Below are 26,636 nucleotides of genomic sequence, written 5' to 3'. Positions count from 1 at the left end.
AGTCCCCAAGCATATCACAGCCCATTCCACAAGGAGTGCTGCCACCTCAGCAGCATGGGCCATGCAGGCTTCTATTGAAGAGGTATGCAGGGCAGCCACTTGGGCCTCGCCCTCTCCATTCATTCGTCATTACAAAATCGACAGGTACTCCTCTGCAGAGGCCTCCTTCGGTAGGAGGGTTCTCCAGCAGGTGCTAGACCAAAGTTGCACACGGGACCAGTCTATTCCCCAACCCAAGGGACAATAGGCTTTGGTATGTCCCACTGCGTGGATTATCCATCTCCAGTGCTGGAGAAGGGGCGTTGACTTACCTGAACGCCTTTTCTCAGCACGGAGATGGATAATCCACACCCACCCTTATAGACTAGAATAATAGGGTATATTTAGTGGAGCCAAAACGTCTTACTGTCAGTCAATGGCTGCGCTCGAGTCAAGACTAAAGGATCATGGTCCAAGACGGGGCGTGGCAACTTTGGCTGACTGATCTGATTGGCCAGGAATACAGTCTCAACCCACTGCGTGGATTATGCATCTCCGTGCTGAGAAAAGGCGTTCAGGTAAGTCAACGCCCCTTCTGTTCCATTGCCCCTAGTAGTTGATGCTTTGAGGCAGACCACTTCATGTGGTGTTTTGCTTGAATGAAAATGTCTTCTGGCACATATGAACCGAACAGCTAGTAAGATAGTTGCCTTGCTACAACATTGCAGCTTCACTGTAAGGCATAGCAAAAGAGGTATTGCTTCACCCAAAGAGCTGCATTGATGGGGAAGGTCATGGAAAGATCAGTTGAAGCCACACGTATATTTAGGCTTTGCACACAGTTTGGAGGTACAGAGGGAATTGTGTATGTTTTGATCTGTTCTTTTATTATTATTCCCATAGTGTTCACTTATATGTATATTTATGTGGGTGTGTAGTTTCATTTAGATCAATTGCCAATTGATATAATCTTCACATGCCATTCCTTTTGATCCAGTTTACGTATCAGGCTTAATAGATTCTTATAGGCAATAATCCAATGTCCTCCTCCTCATTATAATTAGAGTACCTAAACTAAAGGACCAAAGCAGGTGACATTATTCTTCTCCACCTGTATTTTAAGGAAATGGCATTTAATGATTTCTGAGCAAGGAAAGATTGCTGCATTGTAAAATATTAACTTCAGACCATATTTACCTAACAAGTCAAGTGGTTGCAATCTTTTCCGAAGTAATGCTGTCTCTTCTCCAGTTAAATAGATAATTTGCAGGGAAAGGTTATTTCCTTTTCTGTTAGACTTGATTTTTGAAAGAGTGGCGTCTTTTGTTGACTAGATGGATGTGAGTTATTTAAGTACTAAAATATAATCTTCAGTTTGTTTGTTTGTTAATTTGACTTTGTTACACCAGACATCCTTTTTGTGCAAATCTGCCATACACGCTGGAATCATTGCAGATGAAGTGGGTGGCCAGATCAATGTAGTTCAGTTGAAAGGAAAAAATCGGTATCAGGGTATTTTGGCCAATGGTGTCCTTTCCCACGAGTAAGTATTGTTTTGTCTTTTGGCTTATGATATGCGTACTTAAAGGCAGGATATAGTAGTGGGCAACATGTTTCCTTTTCTTTCAGAATAAGTCATAATTAAACTAGGAAGGCTAAATAACCATAATTTGATCTGCAACTAAAATTATGTTTGCGTATGCTATCCTTAACATAATGAGACATATAACTGTGTGTTCCCATACAAAGTTGTTTCCCTTTTTTTTACGCAATTGGTCTGCACATCCCTTAGCATGAGCAACTGAACCATATTTTCTAAAGTTAAATATTGTTCTGTTGTAATTAATACAGACTTCTTAGTTTGCTTGATGAATCATTCAAAGAGAAAAGCCAATTGTGGGAATAAGCTTTGTTCAGTTATTAATTGAAGATATATGTGTCAAAATTCAGTGGTTGGTTGCTAAAATGTGATATTAAACTGGTTCCTGAACTAAACAGCAAATAAAATGCATTTATTACTGGGGTCCTTTGCACAACCTCAACACTACAGTTAAATAATAATAGGCATCAGATCTGTCACCGTTATTCAAAGTCACGGAAGGAGTTCATCCTTTGAAATAGAAGTGCTAACAAAATCATACATAAAATAGCTTTGGTTGGTTGGTTGGTTGCCTGGTTGGCTGATAAATATAGATGGATAATACACACAAAAACGTATCTATGACAATAGATAGTTAACATTATGGTATCTTTTTTCTTGTCAGTGGATCTCTATCAGACAAGCGATTTATTTTTAACTCAAACGGTAAGGAGTATTATTTTTGCTTTTTTTGTTCAATGAAGCCTCATTATTTTAATTAGTACTTCAAAGCTGTTATCATTATAAATATTACTCAGATATTACTCAGAACTAAATCCACTTGCTTTGCTATCAAGTAGGCGTCTAGACAAGCAATCCTCAACTTATAACCATTCAACGACCGTTCAAAATTATGATGGTGCTGAACAGAGTTATTACCCTTGTCTGCAGTTATGGCTGTTGCAGCATCCTCACTGTCACAGTCAAGATTCAGGTGCTTGGCAATCCACCAATCCTTACGATTGGCTGCAGGGGCACTGCAACTGCCCCTACCTATCTCTCCCCACCCCCACCCCCCATTTCACCACCTCACTAGCACACACAAAGCTGGCTTAGCACTTTTTCTCACCACTTACGTATATGTTGTTCTGCAGCTGCTGACAAGATATTGCCCAGACAACACAAAGGCACAACCTTCCTGTCAAGACTGCCTCATGTCTTCCTACAAGTGAGTCACCTTCTTGTGACGGTTCAGATTGCCTGATTTGGAGAAGGACCCTTTGAGAGAATGGGGTCTGCTTGTAGGATGGCACGAGGTAACCTTGGGAGGAAAGCTGCACCTTACATCGGCTGGGAGTGTCTGTCAGCAGCTACTGAACAACATTAAGATAAGTAGACCTGGGTGTGATGGCACAGGGAGAGGACCCAGGCTTCCTGGCTCATGGTAGGTTTTCAAGTGCCAGTGGGTGCTGGAGGTCTTCTACTCGAGACACCCTGCACTCCAGTTAAGGATATGTGCAATCACTTAATGACAGCAGCTGGGAGGTCTTTGAGTGAAGCAGTAAGGTGGGTGTCTCACTTAACGATTGCTTTCCTCAGTGTCTAAAATTTCAGTCCCAATTGTGGTTGATAGTCAATGACTACTTGTAACTTTATATAGCTGAACTCTTTTAACAGTGTGCTTGGGTTCAACACACTTTGAACACCAACTATTCTTCATTGTGTTGTTGATGATGCAACTTAGAATTAAGACTGTTGTCAGAATAATACCATCTTTGGAAATCAAAACTTCCAATTTGGAATTTATCCAATTCAGCTAAATAATATATAGTATCAGTGCTTCTTATCAACAACTAAGTTCAGATGTTGGGTTCTGATTTGATTAGAGCATTAAACATATCCAGGAAAGATGTCCTACTGGGCAAAGCAAGTATTTTTATGAAAGGTTGTGGGTCAGGGTACAGAAGGACTTGAAGAACTGGGAAAAGTTGCAATTATCCCTCATGGGAAGAATTGCAGTGATAAAAATGAATATTTTACCTAAGTTTCTTTTTTTGTTTCAAATGTTACCAATTTTGAAAAATGAGATTAATTTAAATGAATGGCAGAAGGGTCTTAATAAATTTATCTGGGCAGGGAAAAAGCCAAGGGTTAAGTTTAAAATTATGCAAGACTTTCGTGAGAGGGGTGGACTTAAGGTACCAAATTTGAAATTATATTATGATGCGGTGGTTTTAACACTAATCAGTGATTGGATAAATTTGACAAACTCTGAGATACTTTATCTAGAGGGATGGGACTTACTTTATGGGTGGCATGCCTATTTAATATTCAATAAAAAAATGGATTGGGCTTTTAAATCTCATATCTTAAGAATCTCTTTACTTAGGATTTGGAGAAAATATTATAAAAGTGATTTCAAAGTACCATTATGGGCTATACCTTGGCATGCGATAGAAGCAATAAAAAGAGGGGTTAAAATGGATATGGTGTCTTACAGACAGTTACTTAAATGGGATGGACAAAACTGGCAATTAAAATCACGGGAAGAGTTAGCACAAGAAAACTTTATTTATTCTTGGTTCCAATATAGGCAATTACTAGACAGATGGAAGATGGATTGTAAGGTGGGTTTTCTTAGAGAAGATGAAAATCTTATTAAGCAAGTGAAGGATTCAAGACAAACCCACATTAAGAGAATTTATGCGGTTTTAGTTGAATTGGATTCAGAAACGGAACTAATTAAAGATTGTATGATAAGATGGGCGCAGAATTTTGGTGAGCCAGTCTCATTGGACACCTGGGAAAAAATTTGGGTGAGAAATGTCAAATTTACACAAGCACAGAACTTAAGGGAGAATTTTTATAAAATGTTTTATAGATGGCACCTTGATCCACAAAAAATGTCTTATATGTACCCTGACGTGCAACCCAAATGTTGGAGATGTGGTTATAATGAGGCTTCCTATTACCATATTTGGTGGTCATGTAGAGAGATAAAAGCATTTTGGATCAAAGTATGGTGGAATATCCAGAGAATTTTTAGAAGGAGGGTAAAATTTACTCCGCAATTATTTTTGTTAGGTATTGTTACAGATTGTGATACAAAGGAGGTTGTATTGATGTTAAATTTGATTACAGCCGCTAGGCTGTTAGTAGAACACCAACTATTCTTCATTGTGTTGTTGATGATGCAACTTAGAATTAAGACTGTTGTCAGAATAATACCATCTTTGGAAATCAAAACTTCCAATTTGGAATTTATCCAATTCAGCTAAATAATATATAGTATCAGTGCTTCTTATCAACAACTAAGTTCAGATGTTGGGTTCTGATTTGATTAGAGCATTAAACATATCCAGGAAAGATGTCCTACTGGGCAAAGCAAGTATTTTTATGATACTGTGTGTACAGTGAAAACAAAAATGCACTTTCTTTTTATAATTGAAAGGTTGTGACAAAGCACTGAACTTAGGAGGTGGAGATGCTTTGAATGTTCAGATGACTGCATCATCATCCTGGGATGAAATCAGTGAAGTTAGGGACTTAGTTGAATGGTCTCCTCAGAAAGCTTGGCTTAAAGTTCCTGGACCATCTTGGGCAGCGAATCAAAGTAACCATCAGCAGTGGCTGGAAATTGACTTGGGAGAGAAAACTAGAATTACAGGTCAGTTCGGAGGCTTTCTGCTCAGTACAACAACATATGCTTTTGACACACATGCCATGATGTCGTGTGCAGTTATGAAAAGTGTGGTCTTTGCATCCTGAGGGCACAACCACTACTTTTTCATTTTGAGTGTTGGATCCTGCAGATGCTTCTGAGTCAATTATTCATGGAATAAAATAATTCTATAATTCAGTGGTATGTTCAGACGGCATGGTAAGTTAGAGCTAAACAATTCTGGCTATGTGTTGCTACTTTGGGCTCAAACTTTCTCACTTGGTACTGATGCAAAAGAAAGTGGCTAAATAAACCTAAATCTCTGTGTCTTACAAGAAGAGCCCATGTTCGTGTACTGTTCATATGGTCTTGCTTTGGTTGCATTTCTTGTGCTCTGTGTTTAAAAACTTGCTTTTCTCCATAATGTTTTGCATCCTGAAGCCTCCATTTTGTTTTAAAGAACTGTTTAAACCAGGGGTAGGCAACCTTGGCTCTTTTATGACTCGTGGACTTCAACTCCCAGAATTCAGTTGAAGTCCACAAGTCATAAAAGACCCAAAGTTGCCTACCCCTGGTATAAACTAATCTGGTATGGATGATAAAATACAATGTGAGAATTGTTCCTAGTTGCTAGCCAGTGAAATCATTTATGCCTTATTAATGTGGGGTTGAACTACATTTGTATGTAAAATCACAATCCAGAATTTACATATTGTGTGGTTCTTATTACTATTTGTGGAAAATTAGGCTTCTTCAATGGATGCATATTTTTATCTACTGATAGAAGGTATGCATGTAAACAAATGTTTAAAACATCAGTAGTGGAAATGGTGATAAAATATAACACTAATGGTGACGCTTTTAAGTTGGTCTCAATATATTAATATTATTTGAAGAAAAGTTTAGTTTTATTTTTACTAATGAATAAAAACTATATTTCTCTTTTGTTTCATTACAAGGAATTAGAACTACTGGATCTACTGTGCTTCATTTTAATTATTACGTTGAGACGTTTGTTGTGAATTATAAAAATAATAACTCAAAATGGAGACCTTACAAAGGAATCTTAAGCAACAAAGAAAAGGTAATGCTGGTTAGGGGATGGGGAATGGAGGAAGAACGGGATTATTAGGTTTTTTCCCTTCAATACTTTTGTCTTTTTTTTTTTATGATTGGAGCAGCAGTGTTAGACTCATCAAGGTGAAAATCTTATTGATTGAAATGAGGTTTCAGTGCCTTAAGTGTGGCTGAATAGCTTGCTATATTCCTAGCATTCAGAAGTTAGTGGTAATTGCTTCATGGTAGAGCAACTATTAAAATATAAAGAGATTATGCAGGTAGTCCTCGACTTACAAAAGTTCATTTAGTGACCATTCAATGATACAATAGCCCTGAAAAAAGTGCCTTATGACCATTTTTCATACATAGGACTGTAGCAGCATCCCCATGCTCATTTGATCAAAATTCAAGTGCAACTGACTCATATTTATTACGGTTGCAGTGTCCTGGGGTCATGTGATCATCTTTTGTGACCTTCTGACAAGCAAAGTCAATGGGGAAATCCAGATTCACTTAACAACTGTGTTACTAACTTAAGGGATTGACTTAACAACTGGGGTAATCAAGGTAGCAAATGGGGCAAAGCTCATTTAACAAATGTCTCATTTAGCAACAGAAATTTTGGGCTCAATTGTGGTTGTAAGTCAAGGACTACATGTATTTTTATATGTGCTCTGTACACTAGCAGTAGTGAAATAAGAAATTTTGTTAACAAATGGACATCTATGGAGATTCTCAGTCATCCAGATTATGTTGTCCCACAGGTGCCTTTTTCCAGAGGCAACTAGACTTTCTTGTTTTTCTTTGAAGTTGTTTTGCTTCTCATCCAAGAATCTTCTTCAGCCCAGAAGCAATTTCTTGGATGAGAAGTGAAACGTCTTCAAAGAAAAACAACAACGTCCAGTTGCCTCTGGAAAAAGCATCTTTGGGTTAACAAATGGACAAAATCTTAAACATACAACAGAAAGATTTGCGCTTATAAACCTATTTTTTCACATGCAAGGCAGAGCGTGGACAGTGTATCTGCCATTGTTAAGAAAAGTGTACAAACATTTAATAGTAATTTGTTTATTCAACGCTTCTCTGAAAATTTAACCAAAAATGAATCTCCATGATATTTATTTACTAAAATCTGGGGAGGGGAGGGATTAGAAAATGGTTCCAAATGGGTTGGTTTTCTCCACAATTTCTTTCAACAGGTGGGAAAAGCCCCTCCCACATAGAATGAGGTAGCCTTTCCGTTTTCCAGATGTCCAGGCTTACAATGGCACATAATGATCCTGTAGATTTCATTATCATAAGATACAGAAATAGCCACTAGCCTGGATAGCTTTAAAGGGGAACTGGATACATACATAGAGAATAGGATTGTTGAGGGCCATTAGTACTATAGATTCAGTATTCTCTTGGGTTGGGGGAAGCATGATTGCAAATACCAGTTGCAAACAAAGATGGGTGGAGTTTGGAGTAGTCCAAGGTTGACCACTATGAGAAACAAAATATCCATTTAAAATGGACCTTGGCCCAAAATAGTAGAGCTTTTTGTTATTGTGCAGACTTGGAAGGTTGTGGCATCCAGATTCAGATTCTTCAGTTCTATCAAGTAGGTCTTCTCTATGCCAGACACTGTTCAAATTAGGGCCTGACAGAGCATTTGCTATTGCCAGTCAAAAAAACTACGCTATTTCTAATATTGTAGTCATTGACAAAGCAGATTTGAATTGCTCAGTTAAACCTCCTCTTACAATATTTCCTTGAAAGATTAATTTGTGGAACAAGAATTATGTTATTGTCTTTTATTAATCTCCACTTTCTCTTTCTCTTATATTGATTATCCTGTTTTGTGTGTGTTTAATTGTTTTCCTCCGTGTTGCAGGTATTCAAAGCCAACTCAAATCAAAGAGATGTAGTTCGGAATAATTTTATTCCCCCTATAGTAGCTCGCGTTCTAAGAATTATTCCACAGACCTGGCACAAAAGAATAGCCCTGAAGGTGGAACTTATTGGTTGTCGAGCAGCCCCAAGTAAGCCATTTTTATCTTTACCGATCTGATAAAAAATAGAATCTGATTGTCCCACAAATGGGATGTTGACATTTTTTTCATCTGTTTGTAGGTAACAGCTCTCTTATTCATCCACTCGGGCAGAGACCAAGTCAAAGCACAAGTGTTTCAACTAAAAAAGATGACCGATCAATCACAGAATATATACCGTTAGTTGAAACCAACTCAGGTATGACAATCAATGTAATCCTATGTATGTGAAATGGAGGAGAAAAGTTACCATCCATTCTTAGTTGTTGGGAACAACTATTCAAAAACGGTCACACTGCCCGGTCCCCGGGTAGGCAGTTCCCATCCCTCCCCTCCTCCCCCACCCCCCAATACACACATTTTCTGTGTTTATCTTCTTTCTTCATATTTGTCCAGCATCTCACTTGTGGCTTCTGCTTCCTGAGATGGTATCACTGCAGTCTGATAGGACAGTAACAGTCTTTCAGTGACATATTTTGCTTTCTTCAAAAATAAAACGGAAGAGGAAGTAAGCAGCAGTCTGCTCCCATTTTCATCCTTAATACTCTCTCCCAGTGGTCTGAAATCATATCATTGGAATTCTGCCATGTTGGCAGTATCATTTAATTATATTGGGTTTGAAACAATGATTCAATAATAAGCTTATTGAATAATGAGCCTACACCAATGTGATCCAACTATGGAGGACAAGATATTTGGCACTTACACTAGCCATTTTTTCATCACAACCTCTCTGATATATATAGGTTTTTAAAGTCCCAGTAGGCTAGCACTCCATCAGTTTTGTTTTTGTAATAGAATAAAGAGTGCCTGCTTTACAAGAGGTGTACTCCTGTTTGTATGATAATGCAATGTGATCATTAGTGCATAATGCAGCTCTCAAGTCAGCTTTCTAGCTTTGTTTTTCAACATATTTTAGATCTTGATTTATATTTTACTTATTTTAAGGATTGAACCTTATGGCTATCATTATTCCAACACTGGTGGCGTTTTTGGTGGTCTTGTTACTGGGAATCTGCATCTTTATTGCACTGCGAAAGTATGTGATTTATTTTTCATTTAGAACTGAGATATATAATCATTGTCATAATTTGGATAGATGCAACTGCTTTATTCATTATAATGTTTCAAAAGTAATTGGTAGATAAAAACTAATTCCAAAGGGGAAGATATTGTTTTGTTTAATGGTTTTATATATTAATTCTTTAAACTATTGCATGTCTGATATCTCATTTAATTCCCAACAGTTTTAATTAGTTTAGTTTATCAGGCTCCCACAATTCCGAGTCTCCAAGAGATGTGTGCTTTCTCTCTCTCCTTTCCTTATTCATTCATTAACATTCATTTGCATATCATATATATTGGTGGATAAGCCCATCAATGAATAAGCCGAGTCTTGAATTGTAACCAAAATACCATGAAAAAATGTGCCACATGTAAATAAGATGGCCCTCCAAATTTTTGAATGTTTTCATTTTTACAATTGGCTATTTATAGATGGTATAATTTTTCATAGTATTTTGTTTAAAAATTCCAGGGTTGGCTTATCCATCAGAATATACGGAATACATGGGTTCTTTTTTTAAAAAAAAAAAACAAAACAAAAACATTACTGTATATGTTAGCTGAAAAGCCATCGATGGATAAACCAAGCCCAATTTTGGTGGTGTATTTTGGAATCCACAATTCTTGGTTTATCCATGAGAATATGTGATAAATTATAAATTGCACCTAACAAAAAGGGAGAGATTTAGGGAGAGCTGACTGTAGATTGCAGGCCTGCATTTCATAGTCATTGCTAGACAAAGCGTGCCAGCCCAGAGAGGTTCTTTCCACATTTCGTGGGGGAACATAGCAGAAGAGCAAGATCAAAGCATTGTTTCAAGATGCTTTCAGGCTCCTCTGTGAATTCATTAAGTGTTAATTATTTGCATGAAGGATTAGCTCAGAACAGGATAGCTGCACTTGGTTTAGCCTTGAAAGAGAGAAACATTTTTTTTAAACGCACTCAATCATTAAAAGAGAGCTGAGGCAGAGGGGGAAAAAATGGTTTGTAATGAGGTATTGATTGTTGTAATTTCTGAACTTAGACAAAGAAATGGCATATGAAAAATATCCTCAGAGCAAGTTATTTTTCTCTTCCTTCTTTCTTTTTCTTATGAAGACACTGTTAAATAAAACTGTAGTTTGGTGATTGTTGGCCGATCATGGAATAGAAACTATTTGCTCTGAAACCTTGATTTAAAGTATCGCTGTTTAGCAAATTTTAGATGCAGAGGACCAGATTTCAATCTGGATGACCACTGGTATAATGGACAAATCCTCTAAATCCAAAGTAGTCTAGACGAGACAGATATAGTTACTGTGTTTCCCCAAAAGTAAGACCTACCCCGAAAATAAGCCCTAGCTTGATTTTTGGGGGTAGGCCTAATATAAATCCTACCCCCAAAATAAGCCCTAGTTCTGGGTTGAGGCACATAGCTAAAAATCAAGCAAGGGCGGGGATAAGGGGTGGAGCTGCCCCATATGCCCCGCACCCACTTACTTTGCAGCCACTCCTCGCTGGCCTACTTCTTCTGCGGCGTCTCCAGGCCTGCATTTCATAGTCAAAGGCCGTTCTGGAAGGCCTCTGCAGCCGAGAACCGAGCTATGGATTCAACCATAGCTTGGTTCTTGGCTGCAGTGGCCTTCTGGAAAGGCCTTTGACTCCGTAATGCAGGCCAGAGCTCCATTCTCAGTTGCAGAACGAAGCTGCTCCTTCGATCGCAGAAAAAGTGGGCTGGCTGGGCAGGGCTGTTGTGTCAGAGATGAGTGGAAAAGACACCCCCCCCCCCCCAAATAAGACCTGGTGCCTCTTTTGGAGGATATATATATGTATATGCATACATATATTACCTTAACTTTCAACATCTGCAGCGGTTCATGTCCCAAATTTCATTATGTGGTTTACCTTTCAATTTGCATAATACATTAACAAAAATCACTGTGATTATGTACTGTACTTTCATATTTAATAGACATTTGGGAGTATCCAATACCCCCATCCTGCAAGTTATTCCTATTAAAATAAGGTGTCACTGTCCTGTAGCTTTTCACCATGCTTTCTTTCTGAATTGTATTGTATATCACAGTAAGCCAAAAAAATGAGTTCCACAGAGCTGCATGGAGGTTGCTTTTTGAGTAAGCACATGTTCGGGCTGCTGGTGACCAGGGAGAAATTTGCAGGGATGGACACAACCTGATCGACACACTGAGTTGACATCCTGTCAAATCATCTTACACTCCATTTTCCTCCTTGCCAAGCCATCTAGTCTTAGTGAAGAACGAACTTTCTAACTCCTCTTCACCCTAGAACCTGATGAAAGGAATAGCATTACTGGACAGGCAGATACGAACCGGTTCCTTATCTTAAGTAATCTTTTCAAATAAAGGATTGAGTAGGAGCCCTCTGCTGTTTTACAAGCACAAAATGATCCATTGGAACAGAAGGTCATGTCACCTGATGCTACCGATTTCCTCAGCCGTGCGTAGCTCAAGCTTAGATTCATGAGATGGATTCCATTACTTGTAAATTATAGCTTGAGCAATGGCACAAATACCAATTTTGGAGGCTGTGTATTTTTCAAAGCAGCCTTAGTTTACATAAGACAGGGGTCCCCGACCTTGGCAACTTTAAGACCTGTGGACTTCAACTCCCAGAATTCCCCAGCCAGCTATGCTGGCTGGGGAATTCTGGGAGTTGAAGTCCACAAGTCTTAAAGTTGCCAAGGTTGGGGACCCCTGATCATAAGACATTAAACATATTACTAGGCTATCTGGCTGGTTAACATACTAAAATATATATACCTTTTTATGATGTGTCAGAGATTGGGAAAGAGATTCATCATCATATCAGTTTTATTCAAAAGGTGCTAGACTAGGATTGGGGAGACCCAGGTACAGACATTACCTACCCTATTTATGAATAGATTAAGTTCTGGGAAGTTCTTTACAAGTCCAAACTAATATAAAAAACATGTGGTTTTGTATCTGGGTGGATCTGCAAACAGCATGCCAGAAACTAACCTTTTCTTGGCTTCCGGGACCTTTTAGGACTTGTGGACAGATTTACTCATTTCTGCAAAAGTTTGCAACTTGAAAGTTTGTAAATAGGGCAATATCTATACAAATTTTCACTTAGATGTGGAAGCTTACTGGCTATCTTTAAATCAGTTGTTCTCTCTAGTCCAACCTACCTGCAGAGTCCGTGTGGCAATAAAACAAAGAGGGATCTCCATTTTTATTAGCCACTTTGAACTCATAAAGGAAATGCTATCAGTTGAATAAATAAAGTGGGAAATTGTTAACTTCTTGATTTGTTTGTTTAATGAAGCTGTGAATATAAATAAAAATTATTTAAATCAAAGCTCCATAGCACTTGAACTTGGAAGTCCAGTGAAAATATAGTAGGAAAGTTATGTATCTGATTTCCAAGAAAAATAACATATCTGCCCACGATTTGCAGATTCTTGACAATATCCATGGTAGTAAAACTTGGGAAGACATAGGCCTGAAAAATCAGAATTGTCTGCAGTTTGGAATTTACCAAGTGATAGATTCTGTGAAAGTTGAACTGAAGCAGGAAATGTGCCACTGATCTTGTTCTTCATTACAGAAAAGGGAAGAAAGGTGCTACGTATGGTTCATCTGACACTGGAAAATCAAGTTAGTGGCAATCTTTTATTTTTGTTATATGACAAGAAGAAATAAAAAATGTTTCCTGTTGATCAGTAATATCTTTTGGATTCCACCTTTCTGTTTCCTGATCATGTTTTATATATAATGAATTGAGTAGAGCTGGACATTCAGAGAGAGCTGGCACTGATATCTCTGATCCTGCTCATCTTCTTTTTCAGCTTCTTTGATTGCTCTGTGGGAATTTGTGGATAGGTTCTTTTATTTGTTCCCTTGCCATTTGTGGCTGCATGTATGATGTATGATGCTATACAACCTGCAAGGTTTTTACAGAGCACTTTTATGTATTATGCTGCTGCTTTGACTCTCCAGCAGGGTCTGGCTTTGATGAGAATCACAGCAAGGCCTAAATTTCAGTAGCACTAGAATTTTGAAGGCCCACTAAAAAAAAGTGTAACATATTTTCGTGACTATACAAGGAATAAAAAGCTGCTTTCCACAGGGTATTTTGTAGAGCTAGAAATCTTGTGTATACAAGCTGAGGTTTTGCTGTCTCCCTTGAGAAATAGCTTCCACACACTAGCTCTTTGCCATCTAAAAAGGAACATATAAACCTCCGGTACTATAAGAGGTAAGAAAATTATTTGCATCCTAGCAAAATTCCTGCCCATCTCGCAGCTTGAAAGCATGCAAATATGAGGAGGTACCACTTCGGTGGGAAGGTCCCATGCGCCTTTGGCATATAGCTATGCTGGCCACATGACCACGGAAATTGTCTTTGGACAACACTGGCTTTCACGGCCAAGAAACAGAGGTGAGCACCATGCCCTGGAGTCAGACACAACGGACAGGGAAACTTTTACCTTTATCTTAGAATTCTGTTCAAGTGGGCCTCTAACATTTTGAGCCTTACAGAGATAATTTGATAATGCTAATGCTAGTTGTGAAGATTCTGATAACTACAATTAATTCTGTCCTGTTGTTTTCCAAATCATTTTAAGCACAATTTTATGATAATCACCTAATACAGTGATGGCGAACCTTTTAGAGACCGAGTGCCCAAACTGCACCCCAAAACCCACTTATGCATCATCAGGTGCCGGGTGGGTGTGGCCCATTGGGTGGGTGTGGCCCATTGGGTGGGCATGGCTGTGGTGGTAATGGCAGACTGGGTGGGACTAAAAAGTTTGATCAATCAATTCCAACTTTGCGAGATCTTTTTTTTTTCCCACGAGAAGTTGAAATTGACTGATTGAACCTTTTTATTTTTTGTACACGGCAGCGGAGGCCTAAAGCGAAAAGGTTTTATAAAACCCAACTGAAGGGCTAGGACTGGGGCGATGGCGTGCGTGCCCACAGGGAGGGCTCTGAGTGCCGCCTCTGGCACCCGTGCCATAGGTTCGCCACCACTGACCTAATAAATCTATATGCCACCAACAACTTAGAGTAAATAGATTCTATGCACGCAGTGCTTTAGATTAATTTACCTTTTGAGATTAAACATAGCTAGGATCTAAATTTCTAGGTTTCTGTTCTAGGTTTCTGGAAACAAATCCAACCCTTTGTCCGACATCAGTCTGTAGAATTCACCGTCACTTACACTAATGAAAAAGAGACACCCAAAAAGCTGGAACTGATCACAAGCGAGATGGCAGGTAACTCTTCTGAAAACAGTCACTGTTTCTGACACTATAATGTGCAAAATATTTGATCTCCCACTCCTTAGTTAGTGAAAGACAGTGTAGTTCACAGATTTATAATAATTTTCTCTGTTTAGAAAGGCTTGCTTTCCTAGATTCTAAATGCATTACAAGGAACTTTCCTGCCCTTTGTCAAACTTTTGCATATTTTTAAAAAAGTAATGTACAGGTAGTCCTTAAGTTACGCTTATTCATTCAGTGACCATTCAAAGGCGCAAAGGTGCTTTTCCAAAAGGCAACCGGACTTTCTTGGGTTTTTTTTCTTTGAAAACATTTTGCTTCTCATCCAAGAAGCTTCAGTTTTATTTTTATTTTTTGCTCCAAAAGAGGCACCAGGTCTTATTTTTGGGGCTGTCTTTTCCACTTACCTTGCAGCGGCGGCACCAACAGCCCTGCCCAGCCAGCCCACTTCTTCTGCGGCTGAAGAAGCAGCTTCTTTCTGCAGCTGAGAATGGAGCTCCAGCGTCTGAGGCCTTTCCGGAAGGCCTCTGCAGCCGAGAACCGAGCTACAGATTCAATCCGTAGCTCGGTTCTTGGCTGCAGAGTCCTTCCGGAAAGGTCTCTGACTGCAAAATACAGGCCAGAGCTCCATTGACAGCTGCAGAATGAAGCTGCTCCTTCGGCCACAGAAGAAGTGGGCTGGCAAGGCGAGGCAAGTGTTGATCTATGGGAGGCCTAACTGCAATGGGGTAAGCTCATGCTTTACAACCACATCACTTAGAAAATTTTAGTCTCAATTTCTATTGTAACTCAAGGACTATCTGCATTATGTTTTAAAAATATCACTATTAATGTGCTTGTATGAAACTGTTTCCATTGTTGGAATGTGCTTCTTTTCCCCAATCTCTTCCCCCGTTGCTGCTAATACTTATGAATATTTATAAAAGCTTAGAATGTTGACTAAAAGGGTTCCTGTGGCAAGAGATCAGGTGATGCACTGACACTAAGTTATTTCTATTCATGATTTGTTGAAATGTTCTAGAAGTTAACTTTAATGCATTCTTTCATGGGGATTTACAATTCACTTGTTCTAATGCAAGACATCATGAAACTTTGATTAGCTCAAATAAGCAGATGGGGAATTAAAAATGGATGGGCCTTCTTTCCGTGCTTGTTAGTGTCTACGCATCAGTTATCTTATTTGAGGTATATGCATAATCCAAAGGCAATTTCTACATAGGGGGATAGAAGTTTGTTTGGTAGCTCTTCCCACCAAAAGAAGAGGCCACATTCAACTTCAGAAGTTCTAAACCAGGGCTTTTAAACCGGTGTTAAACATACCACTGGTGGTACATTGGTACGTGGCAGGTAGTATGCAGCCATGCCCAGCCTAGCCAAGTGTAGTGGGGGAAGAAATGAGCCAAAGCGGCACAATGCAGGACTTGCCATGAGAGAGAGTCCTTGGGAGCTGCAGGGCTGCTGGGGCGAGGCAAAGGCCCAGGATCGGCACTTCCGGCTCACCCGGAAGAGAAAGGAGGAGGAGGGGGGCAGAGACAGGAAGGGATATAAAAGTAGGCAGTTTGGATGGGAGGAGGAGGAAGAGTAAGCTGAAGCTGCACCGAAGAGAAAAGGAGGAGAAGGGGCGAGAGAAGAGAGGAGATAAAACAGGCTGAGTGCACACACAGGTGGCAGCGACAAATAGGCAAGAAACGTAAGTGGGGAAGGGTCGCAGTATGACAGTCCATGTCAGTGGTGGCGAACCTATGACACAGGTGCCATAGGTGGCACTCGGAGCCCTCTCTGTGGGCACACGTGCCGTTGCCTCAGCCTTGACTCCCCCCGCAACCCTCTCCTCTCCAGCAGCCCCCCTGAAGGAGAGTCGCCCTCGAGGGTGGCCCACCACACGGAGCAGCGCAGATAAGGACATGGCAGCCAGGCAGTGTAGACAAGACTCTGCCCTCACGCCCCATCATGCAGTTGATGCTGCAGGGCGCGGGCAGAGGGTGTGGCCGCCATAGTGCTGCTGGGCTGCCTGGGCGATCTGCAGCAGGCCCTGGAGGCGGTGAGTGGTCCTATGGGCAGGCGGGGCGGGGTATGGGGGGGCAGAGCAGGGACAGGGTGGGGATGGGGGCAGAGCAGGGGTGGGATGGGGGGTGGAACAGGGAGCGGGGCCAGTTTTGTGGCACTTGGTGTCTAAAAGGTTCGCCATCACTGGTCCATGTTATCTGCATTACGCCACTCAGACCCCAGCCTACCCGGTTGTGGCAGGCAGCAGCACACTCTCCTCATCACGCAGAGAGGCTGCACCGGGTGAGGCAAACCAGTGAGAAGCCGAACTTGCCTGGGCGCACGCAGAGGCGGTGGCGAGCACCTGGCGTCCCAGGTGACTGTTTTGCCCCACAGGCTGACTGTGTTCTGAGCTCTTCCCTTTCACCCAGGACCCTGGAGTGGGTTGGGCAGCAGGTTCCTGCTGCCCTGGGAGCTCAAGGGCCAGGCTGGGTGCTTGCCTCCGCTGCCCAGAGCTCCGGGTAGCCCATGCCACTGTCCGGGAGTCCCCTGCGTGGCCCGAGAGGGACAGTGAGTCTCCTCCAGTGGACCATGCATTGGCACCTACCCCAGTCCCACCCTCCTCCACCGGATCCCCTCCACAGCCCTGCCCACACTTCCCACAGGCACCCCACAACCTGAGTGTCAAGCTGGCCATGCCCCCCAGCCATTGACTTCGCTTTTCAAACAGTTGCAAAAGGTGACAAATGACCCTGGGACACTGTGACTGTCATAAGTATGAATCAATTGCCAAGCATCCAAATCTAAATCATGTGACTCTGTGGATGCTGCAATGGTCATAAGTGTGAAAAATGGTCATCAGTCACTTTTTTCAATGCTGTTGTAACTTCGAACAGTCACTAAGCGAACTATTGTAAGTGGAAGTTACCAGTTTATCACTTTTTTTCCTTTTGGGGGGGGGTCAAGTTTTTGACACCTTGCTAGGCGACTGGTGGTACTCGAATACTGCCATATCCTAAAAGTAGTACAATTCTGAAAAGGTTGATAAGCCCTGTTCTAAACAACTTTGGAAACAGGCACTTTCTCACAAAATTAATTTGATAGCTTTATGAGAGAGATGATCCCCAATCTTGCAGACCCAATTGCAGTAGCCATTGAAAACCTAGCAAAATTACAGGGAGTTCTCAACTTGCAGCCATCCATTTAGTGACTATTGAAAGTAACAATAGCACTGAAAAAAAAAGTGACTTATGACTGTTTTTTACACAACTGTTGCAAATTCCCCATGATTACATGAAGAAAATTCGGGCACTTGACAACTAGCCTGTATTTATGACAGTGTGCCAGGTCCTGTGATCACCCTTCGTAACCTTCCCAGCAGGCCTCCGACAAGCAAAATCAATGAGGGAAGCCGGTTTTGCTTAACAGCCACATGATCCACTTAACAACTGCAATGATTCTTTTTACAAATTTGTCAGTAAAGGTCATAAAATGGGATACAACTCACTTAACTGTCCTGCTTAGCAATAGAAATGTTGGGTTCCATTGCAGTCGTAAGTTGAGGATTACCTGTATGCTGCTAATGTTTGGTGGAGAAAGGATAGTTTGGGAAGCATTTTTTAAAATTTGCTTTAAGGAGGAGGAGGAGACTAAAATAAGCATATTCAATTTTTACCAAGTTTAACGCGCTCTGTTAAGGGTTTTTTCTAATTCACATGATTTAATGCAAGATATAGTGCACAACATATCTTCATGCATTTTTTTCTTTTTATGAAGCTATCAAAACGGCACTGAATTTCAATTCTTGCATCCTAACTTGGTAGATGTAATTTACAGCTGCACTCCATTGTTCCTTTCTTCCACTGGCGCTTGGAAGACAATCACAGAGATTTGAAATATTTTAAACGATGTTTTCACTACTGAAAATGTTTGCAAAGTGGTAATGTTACCTGAATTTGTATATACGTATCTATAACTCTAAAGAACTCTACTTCTCTTTAGAGCAGACATGTCAAACTCGTGATGTATCAGGACTGTTTTGCCATTGCCGGCAATGGGGTGGGCACAGCTTCCGCGTGACATGTCCGGCCCACTGGCCGGCAGTTTGACACCCCTGCTTTAGAGTTAAGAGAGACTGGTCAACATTATCTCTTTCAGATTGCCACTGGTTTTTGTCCCTAGTTGGTGGAGCATGGGCTCTTGTCTTTCTGTCCTTCATTTCTGAGAGTCTTGCCCCCAACCTCTTCTTAAACCTGCAACACGTCAGATGTAAACCTGCTGTCCCACTAAAGTTTGCCAGCCAATACTGCAACATTTCTTAGCCATCACTATTCATATAATACAGGTGGTTCTTTGCTTAATGACAGTAACTGGAACCAGAATTTCCATCACTAAGTGATGCAGTTGTAAAGTGCACAGTCCCTGGTTACATCGTTAAGCAAATCACCATGGACTGTTAAGCAAGGATCTCCTGTGACCCTAATTTCCTACTGGCTTCTCATTGATTTTGTTTATGGGAACTCAGCAGGGAAGATTGTAAATTGTGATCACATGACCACAACACACTGCTATGATCCAGGCTGTCTACCAGGTATCCAGATTATGAGCATGTGATTGCAAGAACTCTATGAGAAACTTGGAAGACCGGTCGTAAGTACCGTTCATTCAGTGCCATAACAAATTCACCATTGTACAGCAAACTACTCAGAAATTAGCGTGAAATAATGTGGCTGAATAATATTCAATCTGAACTGGAATTTTAAAGATGATGTTTCTATCTCCTCTCTAGATTATCAACAGCCCATCATGATAGGAACTGGGACAGTTACCCGGCAAGGATCTACTTTTAAACCAATGGATACAGAAGATGAGAAAAAATGTCTCTCAGAAAATAGAAATCATTACAACTGCCCACAAAAAAGAAATCACCATGATTATGCACTGCCTTTGACTAATCAGGAACCGGAATATGCCACACCTATTGTAGAGCGAAGCATGGGAACTGAAAATGGTTTTTCTTCAGATAATTGCTACAACATTCCTACCGTTTCCTCTTTTCCTTCTGGAACTTCTCTTGCCTTTTGCAAGGCAGATGGGAACAGTGGAGATTATAAAATACCACAAAACATTAAAGAATATGATAAACCTAAAGATAGTATCTTGCCCGTGGTAGACTATAATATATGCTATCAAAAGCCCCAGGCCGAATCCCTCACAAATGAGGGCTATTCGACACCTAGATACAACCTCAAACCAATAAATCAGACTGCAGTGACAGCACTCTTATAATCCAGAACTCATGAAAAGCTGATGATCCAGGAAAAGGAAAGGACCTAAGGAAAACTGAATATTGGCATCCCTGCAGAATTAAAGTGAGTAATGAGCCAATTTTCCTTCCTTCCTTCCACCATGAGAAGCCTTCAGAATGAAGTCTGCAAGCAGTGGATTCTCTACAGCTGAGTTGTTGGTGCTCCATCTTTAATATTGTGCAATGTATACATACAGTTTTAATTTAAAAAATAACTTAAAAGTACCTTTAATTTGTTGTCTCTCTGTTAATGAATGCACTGATTTCTAGGTGAGGCAGCATTTTAAATTCAGATAATGCTCATTCTTGGAAGTTCATATTTAGAATGGTTAAATAATAAAAAAAAGACGTTTAAAAATTTTGCACTTCCCATACAACACAGATTTTGCCATAAGAAAGTGTTTTGCAATTTATGTATGTTGCGTGATAGTAGTCCCTTTTAATTTATTCTTGATAAGTCACATGCAAGGTAAGGTACAGAATTTTCATAAGTAACAAATATTCTTTTGCTCCTCTTACGATTTCCATTGGTGCTGCCTACATGTTATTAAGTGTGTATTCATTCACAAGTGGTAAGAATTAAAAAGCTTGTTTTTAAATGATGAAAGTTTAGATTCTCAGGGAATAGAATTAGACACAACTTCAGTGACATACTACATTTCTGTACTCCTTCAAAATTTCACAGGTCGTATAGTGCTGTTAGCATCTAAAGATGAGTGGCATATATATTGGACCAAATCTGGTTTGTTTTCCATTCTATTCTAAGCAAGATATGTTTATTTCTTCTTTGGGAAATAATGGAAAAAAATAAACTTCCTACCAAAGTTACGCAAACTGCTACGTTTGTTCTTTTTGGGGCAGGGAGAGGGGCCTTCAAGTCAGTTTTTTACTACTGGCAACTGCCTGGATGTGTCATTGTAGTTTTCTTTGTGTGGTTTGGCCTTGTCTGCTTCTTGGAACTGAGAGTAATTGCCCAAGGTCACTCAGCTGGCCTTGTGCTTAAGGCAGGATTAGAACTCATGGTCTCTTGGTTTTTAGTCTGATGTCTTAACCATGACACAAATCTGGCTCTCACCTTTATTCTTTTAGTTAGTTTTAATTTTTATTAATTCTTTTTAATAGGAATATTTTTACATATCTAATCTATAATGACAGAATGAATAGAAAGTAGTATTTTCAAATCTACTTTTTCAGATTAGCCTATACACCAAAGCCGCAATTCAGAGAATATACAAAGACATATTTGTAAATCCCAGACCAATTTCTGAATAAATATACAAAAATGTGTGCTATACATTACTTTCAGGTGATAAAACCTGTATTTGGTATGCAAAATGTTAGATACAATTTCTTAGCAGCTGAAGCTAAAAAAAAGATTAATCTCCAGATTTGAATGGCAAAATGCAATTCAAGATGCATACATTAAACAGCTGTTTGGAACATCTTAAACCTTATGCATTTTTTGTCAAGAAGACTTACAGCTGTGGAGTAAAGTAACCTGCTTTGGGGTATTCTATAAATTCTATAGACGCTCCAAGCTCCAATCATATTTTGCTCTTCAGATCTCTGGCCAGCCCTATAAGTTACCAACCAGTGGTGGGATTCAAATATGTGAACAACTGGTTCTCTGTGTGGATGCCACTTCCGGAAATCCATTCTGGGCCTGGGCAACAAAAAAATAGCTACTGGTTCTGCCAAAGTGGTGCGAACTGTCTGAATCCCATCACTGATTACAACTATGACTAGGACAAATGATAATTTAACTGAGGAGAATCCAGCCCATGGGAATTAGCTAATGCCTCTGTTGTGTGAACAGTGTAAATTGAATAGATCATGAATGTTGTTTGAAAATTTATAAATGTTATAAATTTGGTTTCTCCTCCAAACCTTTGGGAAATATAATTTCCATAATTGTCAACTAGGATGGTGGGTTGGAGGATGTGCTACTGAATTGTACAGTATTATCCAGTCAAGAAATCTTTCCATAAAACAACTACGATGTTTCCCTAAAAGTAAGACCCAGCCCGATAGTAAGCCCTAGTTTCATTTTTGGAGGTGGGCCTAATATAAGCCCTACCCTAAAACTAAGCACTAATTTTGGGGCCAGGTGCACCCCTAAAAATCAAGCTAGGGTGGGGGTAGGGGAGGTGAAGCTACCATCCATGCGCCTCGCATCCACTTACTGGTAGGACTACCACAGCCAGGCCTCCCACACCCTGACACCTGTCACACCACTGCTTGACTTCTGAGGCTGCTTGCCGCCTCTTGTGGCCAGATGCCATGCGCTGCATTGCGCCATTGCCGTTGCTCACGGCAGGACGCCAAATAGTGCTTCAGGCCGCTTCTACTGCTCACACACTTTGGGCTGCTTCTGCTCGCATGCTTTGGGCTGCTTCTGCTGCTCATGCAGTGTTTCAGGCCACTTCTGCTGCTCGTGGCAGGAGGTCATGTGGCACTTTGGGCCGTTTCTGCGGCTCCTGCTGCGAGTAGCAGAAACGGCCCAAAGAGCCACGTGGCCTCCTGCCATGAGTAGCAGAAGCGGCTCAAAGCGCTGCACGAGCAGAAGCAACCCGAAGCACCATGCAGCATCCTGCCACAAGCAGCGGCAACGGTGCAATGCACCATATGGAATCTGGCCGCAAGTGACAGCAAGCAGCCGTAGAAGTCAAGCAGCAGCATGACAAGTGTCAGTGTGGGAGGCCTGGCACCCTCCGAAAGTAAGACCTGGTGTCTCTTTTGGAGGCAAAAAATATATAAGACCGGGTCTTATTTTTGGGGAAGCACGGGTAGATACAATGTAATGAGAAAATTTCCAGACAAAGCTAAGCTGTGGCTTATCTCTATTAATTCAGAGCACAGAACAATTCTAATAAAGGATAATTTAGAGCAGATGTAAATAACATTTGGTCTGCTATAAGACATCTTTGTTCAGCTAAATTGCTTTAAAATCTGATGTAGGGAGCATTCTCATGGCAATTTATCTAAAGAGGTATTTTATTTTTGGTCCATCATTTATGCAGCACTCTACAATCTTTGAAACTGTCCTCCTCTGAAATAGTATTATTAGCTCAATGAAACTACACTGCTAATTTATTTTACAGATTTCTGCATCATTTGTCCGAGCTACACTAAACTATATTCAGTTAACACAGTGGGGGGAGGGGTAGAAAATTCAATAACTAAGACCATGGTGGAAAAAGTACCTCAGTATGGCTGGACAATACGTAAGTGCCTCAGTAGTTTCCATATGCTGAAAGATGATCTTTTATTTCTTCCTTTTAGTGCAATCATAAAATATTCAGTGACCTACAACAGAATGACTGTGGACTAGATAGATAATCTTAAGTGCTTCTTATTCCAGTTCCCATTTTTAAAAAAGTTAATTGTTGTCTGCTGATGTATTTCCCTGAGAGACATAGTGATAAGAGCCCAAAAATTGCTGATTAATAGCAAAGAATATGAAATATATCTCCTTTTTTGCAGTTAGACAAGAACAGCAAGAGTAGTTTTGGCAAAATCAAAAAACAAAACATGGCAAGTGTCATGTTGTGATAGGGCAGCTAACTAGTTCTGACAGGTTACAAATAAGCAGTGAGATAATTTGATTAAGGATTTATTTCTTGAGATTAAATCATATGCTTCAGAGTATTTTGTTTTAGGTACATGCTTAACTCTAGGCTAGGGGTAGGCAACCTTGGCTCTTTTATGACTCATGGACTTCAACTCCCAGAATTCCCATGCTGGCTCAGGAATTCTGGGAGTTGAAGTCCAGAGTCATAAAAGAGCCAAGGTTGCCTATCCCTGCTGTGAGCTTTGCTCTAGATTTTTTTTTTTTTTAATGAGTCAACATGTACTGGAAAATAAATGTTCCACCTGCACCATGATGTAGACCATGTAGAGCTGACTCAGGAATTCTGGGAGTTGAAGTCCATGAGTCATAAAAGAGCCCAGGTTGCCTACCCCTGATGTAGACAAAACCTTTCCCTCTCTTCCCCACCACCCCAATTAGGAAAAAGATCACTGCTACAGCAGGGAATCAATTGACCCTGAGCAACTACACTAAATAACTATACTTGAAGATGAGATAAAGCTTAACATAATCTCACAAGGAAGATGCTCTTGCTTCTACAGTTCAAGATACTTTAAGGGGAAATAATGTCTGAATTAATTTCTAGAATATTGTTAAAGTATATATAAACATGCTTTTTAATACAATCTTTACATATGCTACACCCAGTCTTCAGTAACTTATTCCCTCTCAGATCTGTATGTAACTTTAACTTTCTCTTAATTGGGGAAATGGAGCAAACCTGAAATCAATGTTTACTGCACAAGTATTTTTTTAATTTGTTTAATTAGAAATTCAAGTTGTTTTGAACTCTGAAGAAAATGTTGCTCAAAACCATTTATGGCCCAGAGATAACAATACAGTCAAAACAACTGCTCACAGGCACCAGATAATGCAGTGACTCATGCCCATGCATTTTATCTAAGAAACAATCACTTCACTGTAATGCATGGACAGTTTTTGTTGTTCTTTGTAATTCACTGTATTACCTTCATGTAATGGTTAAGGTGCTGGCCTAGAAACCAGGAGATGGATTTGTAAGTGCCTGACACACCATGCTCAACAAGTAGTTCTTAATGAATCCACACAGAGAGAAGCAGGGAGTACCACAAGGTTCCATTTTAGGCTCAGTACTCTTCAATATCTTCATAAATTACTTAGATGAGGGAATAGAAAGGGAATTCATGTAATTTGAGGATGACACTAAGCTGGCAGGAATAGCCAATAACCCAGAAGACAAGCTCAGGATCCAAAAAGAGCTTGGCAGACTTGAACAATAGGCCCTATCTAACAAAATGAAATTTAATGTGGAGAAAAGCCAAGCTTTACATCTGGGCAAGAAAAACCAAAGGTACAAGTACAGATTAGGTGAGACCTGGCTCAAAAACAATAACTGTGAGAGGGACCTTGAAGTCCTAGTGGACGATCACTTAAACATGAGTCAGCAGTGTGCAGCAGCAGCCCAAAAAGTTAATACAATCCTTGGTTGTATAAACAGAGGCATAGAATGTTGAAGGTGTTGAAGCCATAGGAACCCTGGGAGGAAGTGATCATGTAATATTGGAATTCAACATTATGGAAGCACAAGCAATAGAACACAGTCAAACTAGAGTCTTGGACTTCAAGAGAGCTAATTTTAATAAACTTAGAGAGGGCTTAGGAAGGATTCCATGGATGAGAATCCTCAAGGGGAAAACAACTCAAGAAGCTTGGGAAATTTTGAAAAATGAGATAATAAAAGCCCAGTCTAGCACAATACCAACAAAGAGGAAAAATAACAGCTCTCAAAAGAAACCAGCATGGCTGCATAAAGAACTCTCTGACAAATTGAAAGATAAAAAGGACAAGTATAGAAAGTGGAAAGAGGGGCACATAACTAAGTCAGAATATCAGCAAATAGCCCGAGCCTCCAAAGATGAAGTGAGGAAAGCCAAGGCTCAAAATGAACTAAATCTTGAGACCAAAGTCAAAAATAACAAAAAAAGCTTCTTTCAACATAACTAAAAACAAGAAAAAAGTGAAGGAAATGATTGGTCCATTAGTGGGTGAAAGTGGCAAGAAGGTGACAAGCGACAGGGAGAAAGCAGAACTATTTAACTCATTTTTTGCATCTGTCTTTACACAAAGGGAAAAAACAGACCAACCTATCAAAAATGTGCCATAAAAAACAGAATAGAAAGACAAGTTAAGATAGGCAAGAAAATGGAAAGTGAGCACCTGTCCAGCCTAGATGAGTTCAAATCGCCAGGACCAAATGGATTACACCCGAAGGTTTTCAAGGAACCACTGAACTATATTTTTCAAAGATCCTGGAGCACAGGGGAACTACCAGAGGACTGGAAAAGAGCTGATGTAGTTCCCATCTACAAAAAAGGAAAAAAAATGGACCCAGGAAATTTTACAGACCTATCAGCCTAACCTCAATACCTGAGAAGATCCTGGAAAAGATAATCAAACAACGAATCAGCAAACACCTAGAAGCAAACAAAGTCATTAATAAAAGCCAACATGGGTTTGTCAAAAATAGATCATACCAGCCAAATCTTATTTCATTCTTTGACCAAGTGACAAAATTAGTGGATCAGAGGAATGTTGTGGACATAATTTTCTTGGACTTCAGTAAGGCATTTGATAAAGTAGATCACAACCTACTACTTGACAAGATAGAAAAATGTGGGGTAGACAGCACCACCACCAGATAGATCCGTAGCTGGCTGACTGGCCGTACTCAGCGTGTTGTCCTCAATGGAACTGCATCTACATGGAGGGAAGTGTGTAGTGGGGTGCCCCAGGGCTCTGTTCTGGGCCTAGTGCTCTTCAACATCTTTATCAACAATTTGGACAAGGGAATAGATGGGGAACTCATCAAATTTGCAGATGACACCAAGCTGGCAGGAACAGCCAACACTCCAGAAGACAGGCTTAAGATACAGAAGGATCTGGACAGACTTGAACACTGGGCACTATCTATCAAAATGAAATTCAATGGTGAAAAAAGCAAGGTTCTACATTTAGGCAAGAAAAACCAAATGCACAGATATAGTATAGGGGGTACCTTGCTCAATAGTAGTAACTGAGAGAGACCTCGGAGTCCTGGTGGACAATCACCTAAATATGAGCCAGCAGTGT

The 26,636-nt window shown here is 40.2% G+C and overlaps 1 protein-coding gene across 3 annotated transcripts in view; it reads left to right on the top strand.

The window, feature by feature from the left end:
• The window catches only part of DCBLD1 (discoidin, CUB and LCCL domain containing 1), a 42,954-nt gene extending 22,187 nt beyond the window's left edge, over window positions 1-20,767 (top strand). For all 3 annotated transcript variants that reach the window (XM_039355484.1, XM_039355485.1, XM_039355483.1), the window contains 10 exons: window positions 1,389-1,522; window positions 2,244-2,284; window positions 5,010-5,225; window positions 6,179-6,303; window positions 8,155-8,302; window positions 8,394-8,510; window positions 9,260-9,350; window positions 12,966-13,015; window positions 14,524-14,640; window positions 19,421-20,767. In XM_039355484.1, coding sequence (XP_039211418.1) covers window positions 1,389-1,522; window positions 2,244-2,284; window positions 5,010-5,225; window positions 6,179-6,303; window positions 8,155-8,302; window positions 8,394-8,510; window positions 9,260-9,350; window positions 12,966-13,015; window positions 14,524-14,640; window positions 19,421-19,920 — 1,539 coding nt within the window. In that variant the 3' untranslated portion in view covers window positions 19,921-20,767. The remainder of the gene's footprint in view (window positions 1-1,388; window positions 1,523-2,243; window positions 2,285-5,009; window positions 5,226-6,178; window positions 6,304-8,154; window positions 8,303-8,393; window positions 8,511-9,259; window positions 9,351-12,965; window positions 13,016-14,523; window positions 14,641-19,420) is intronic.
• Window positions 20,768-26,636: the final 5,869 nt, after the last annotated feature.

This window comes from Crotalus tigris, unplaced genomic scaffold (assembly GCF_016545835.1).
Source record: "Crotalus tigris isolate CLP2741 ecotype Arizona unplaced genomic scaffold, ASM1654583v1 scf7180000018691.1937549, whole genome shotgun sequence".
In the NCBI taxonomy this organism is placed as follows: Eukaryota; Metazoa; Chordata; class Lepidosauria; order Squamata; family Viperidae; genus Crotalus; species Crotalus tigris.
This window is presented reverse-complemented; position numbering and strand designations above follow the sequence as displayed.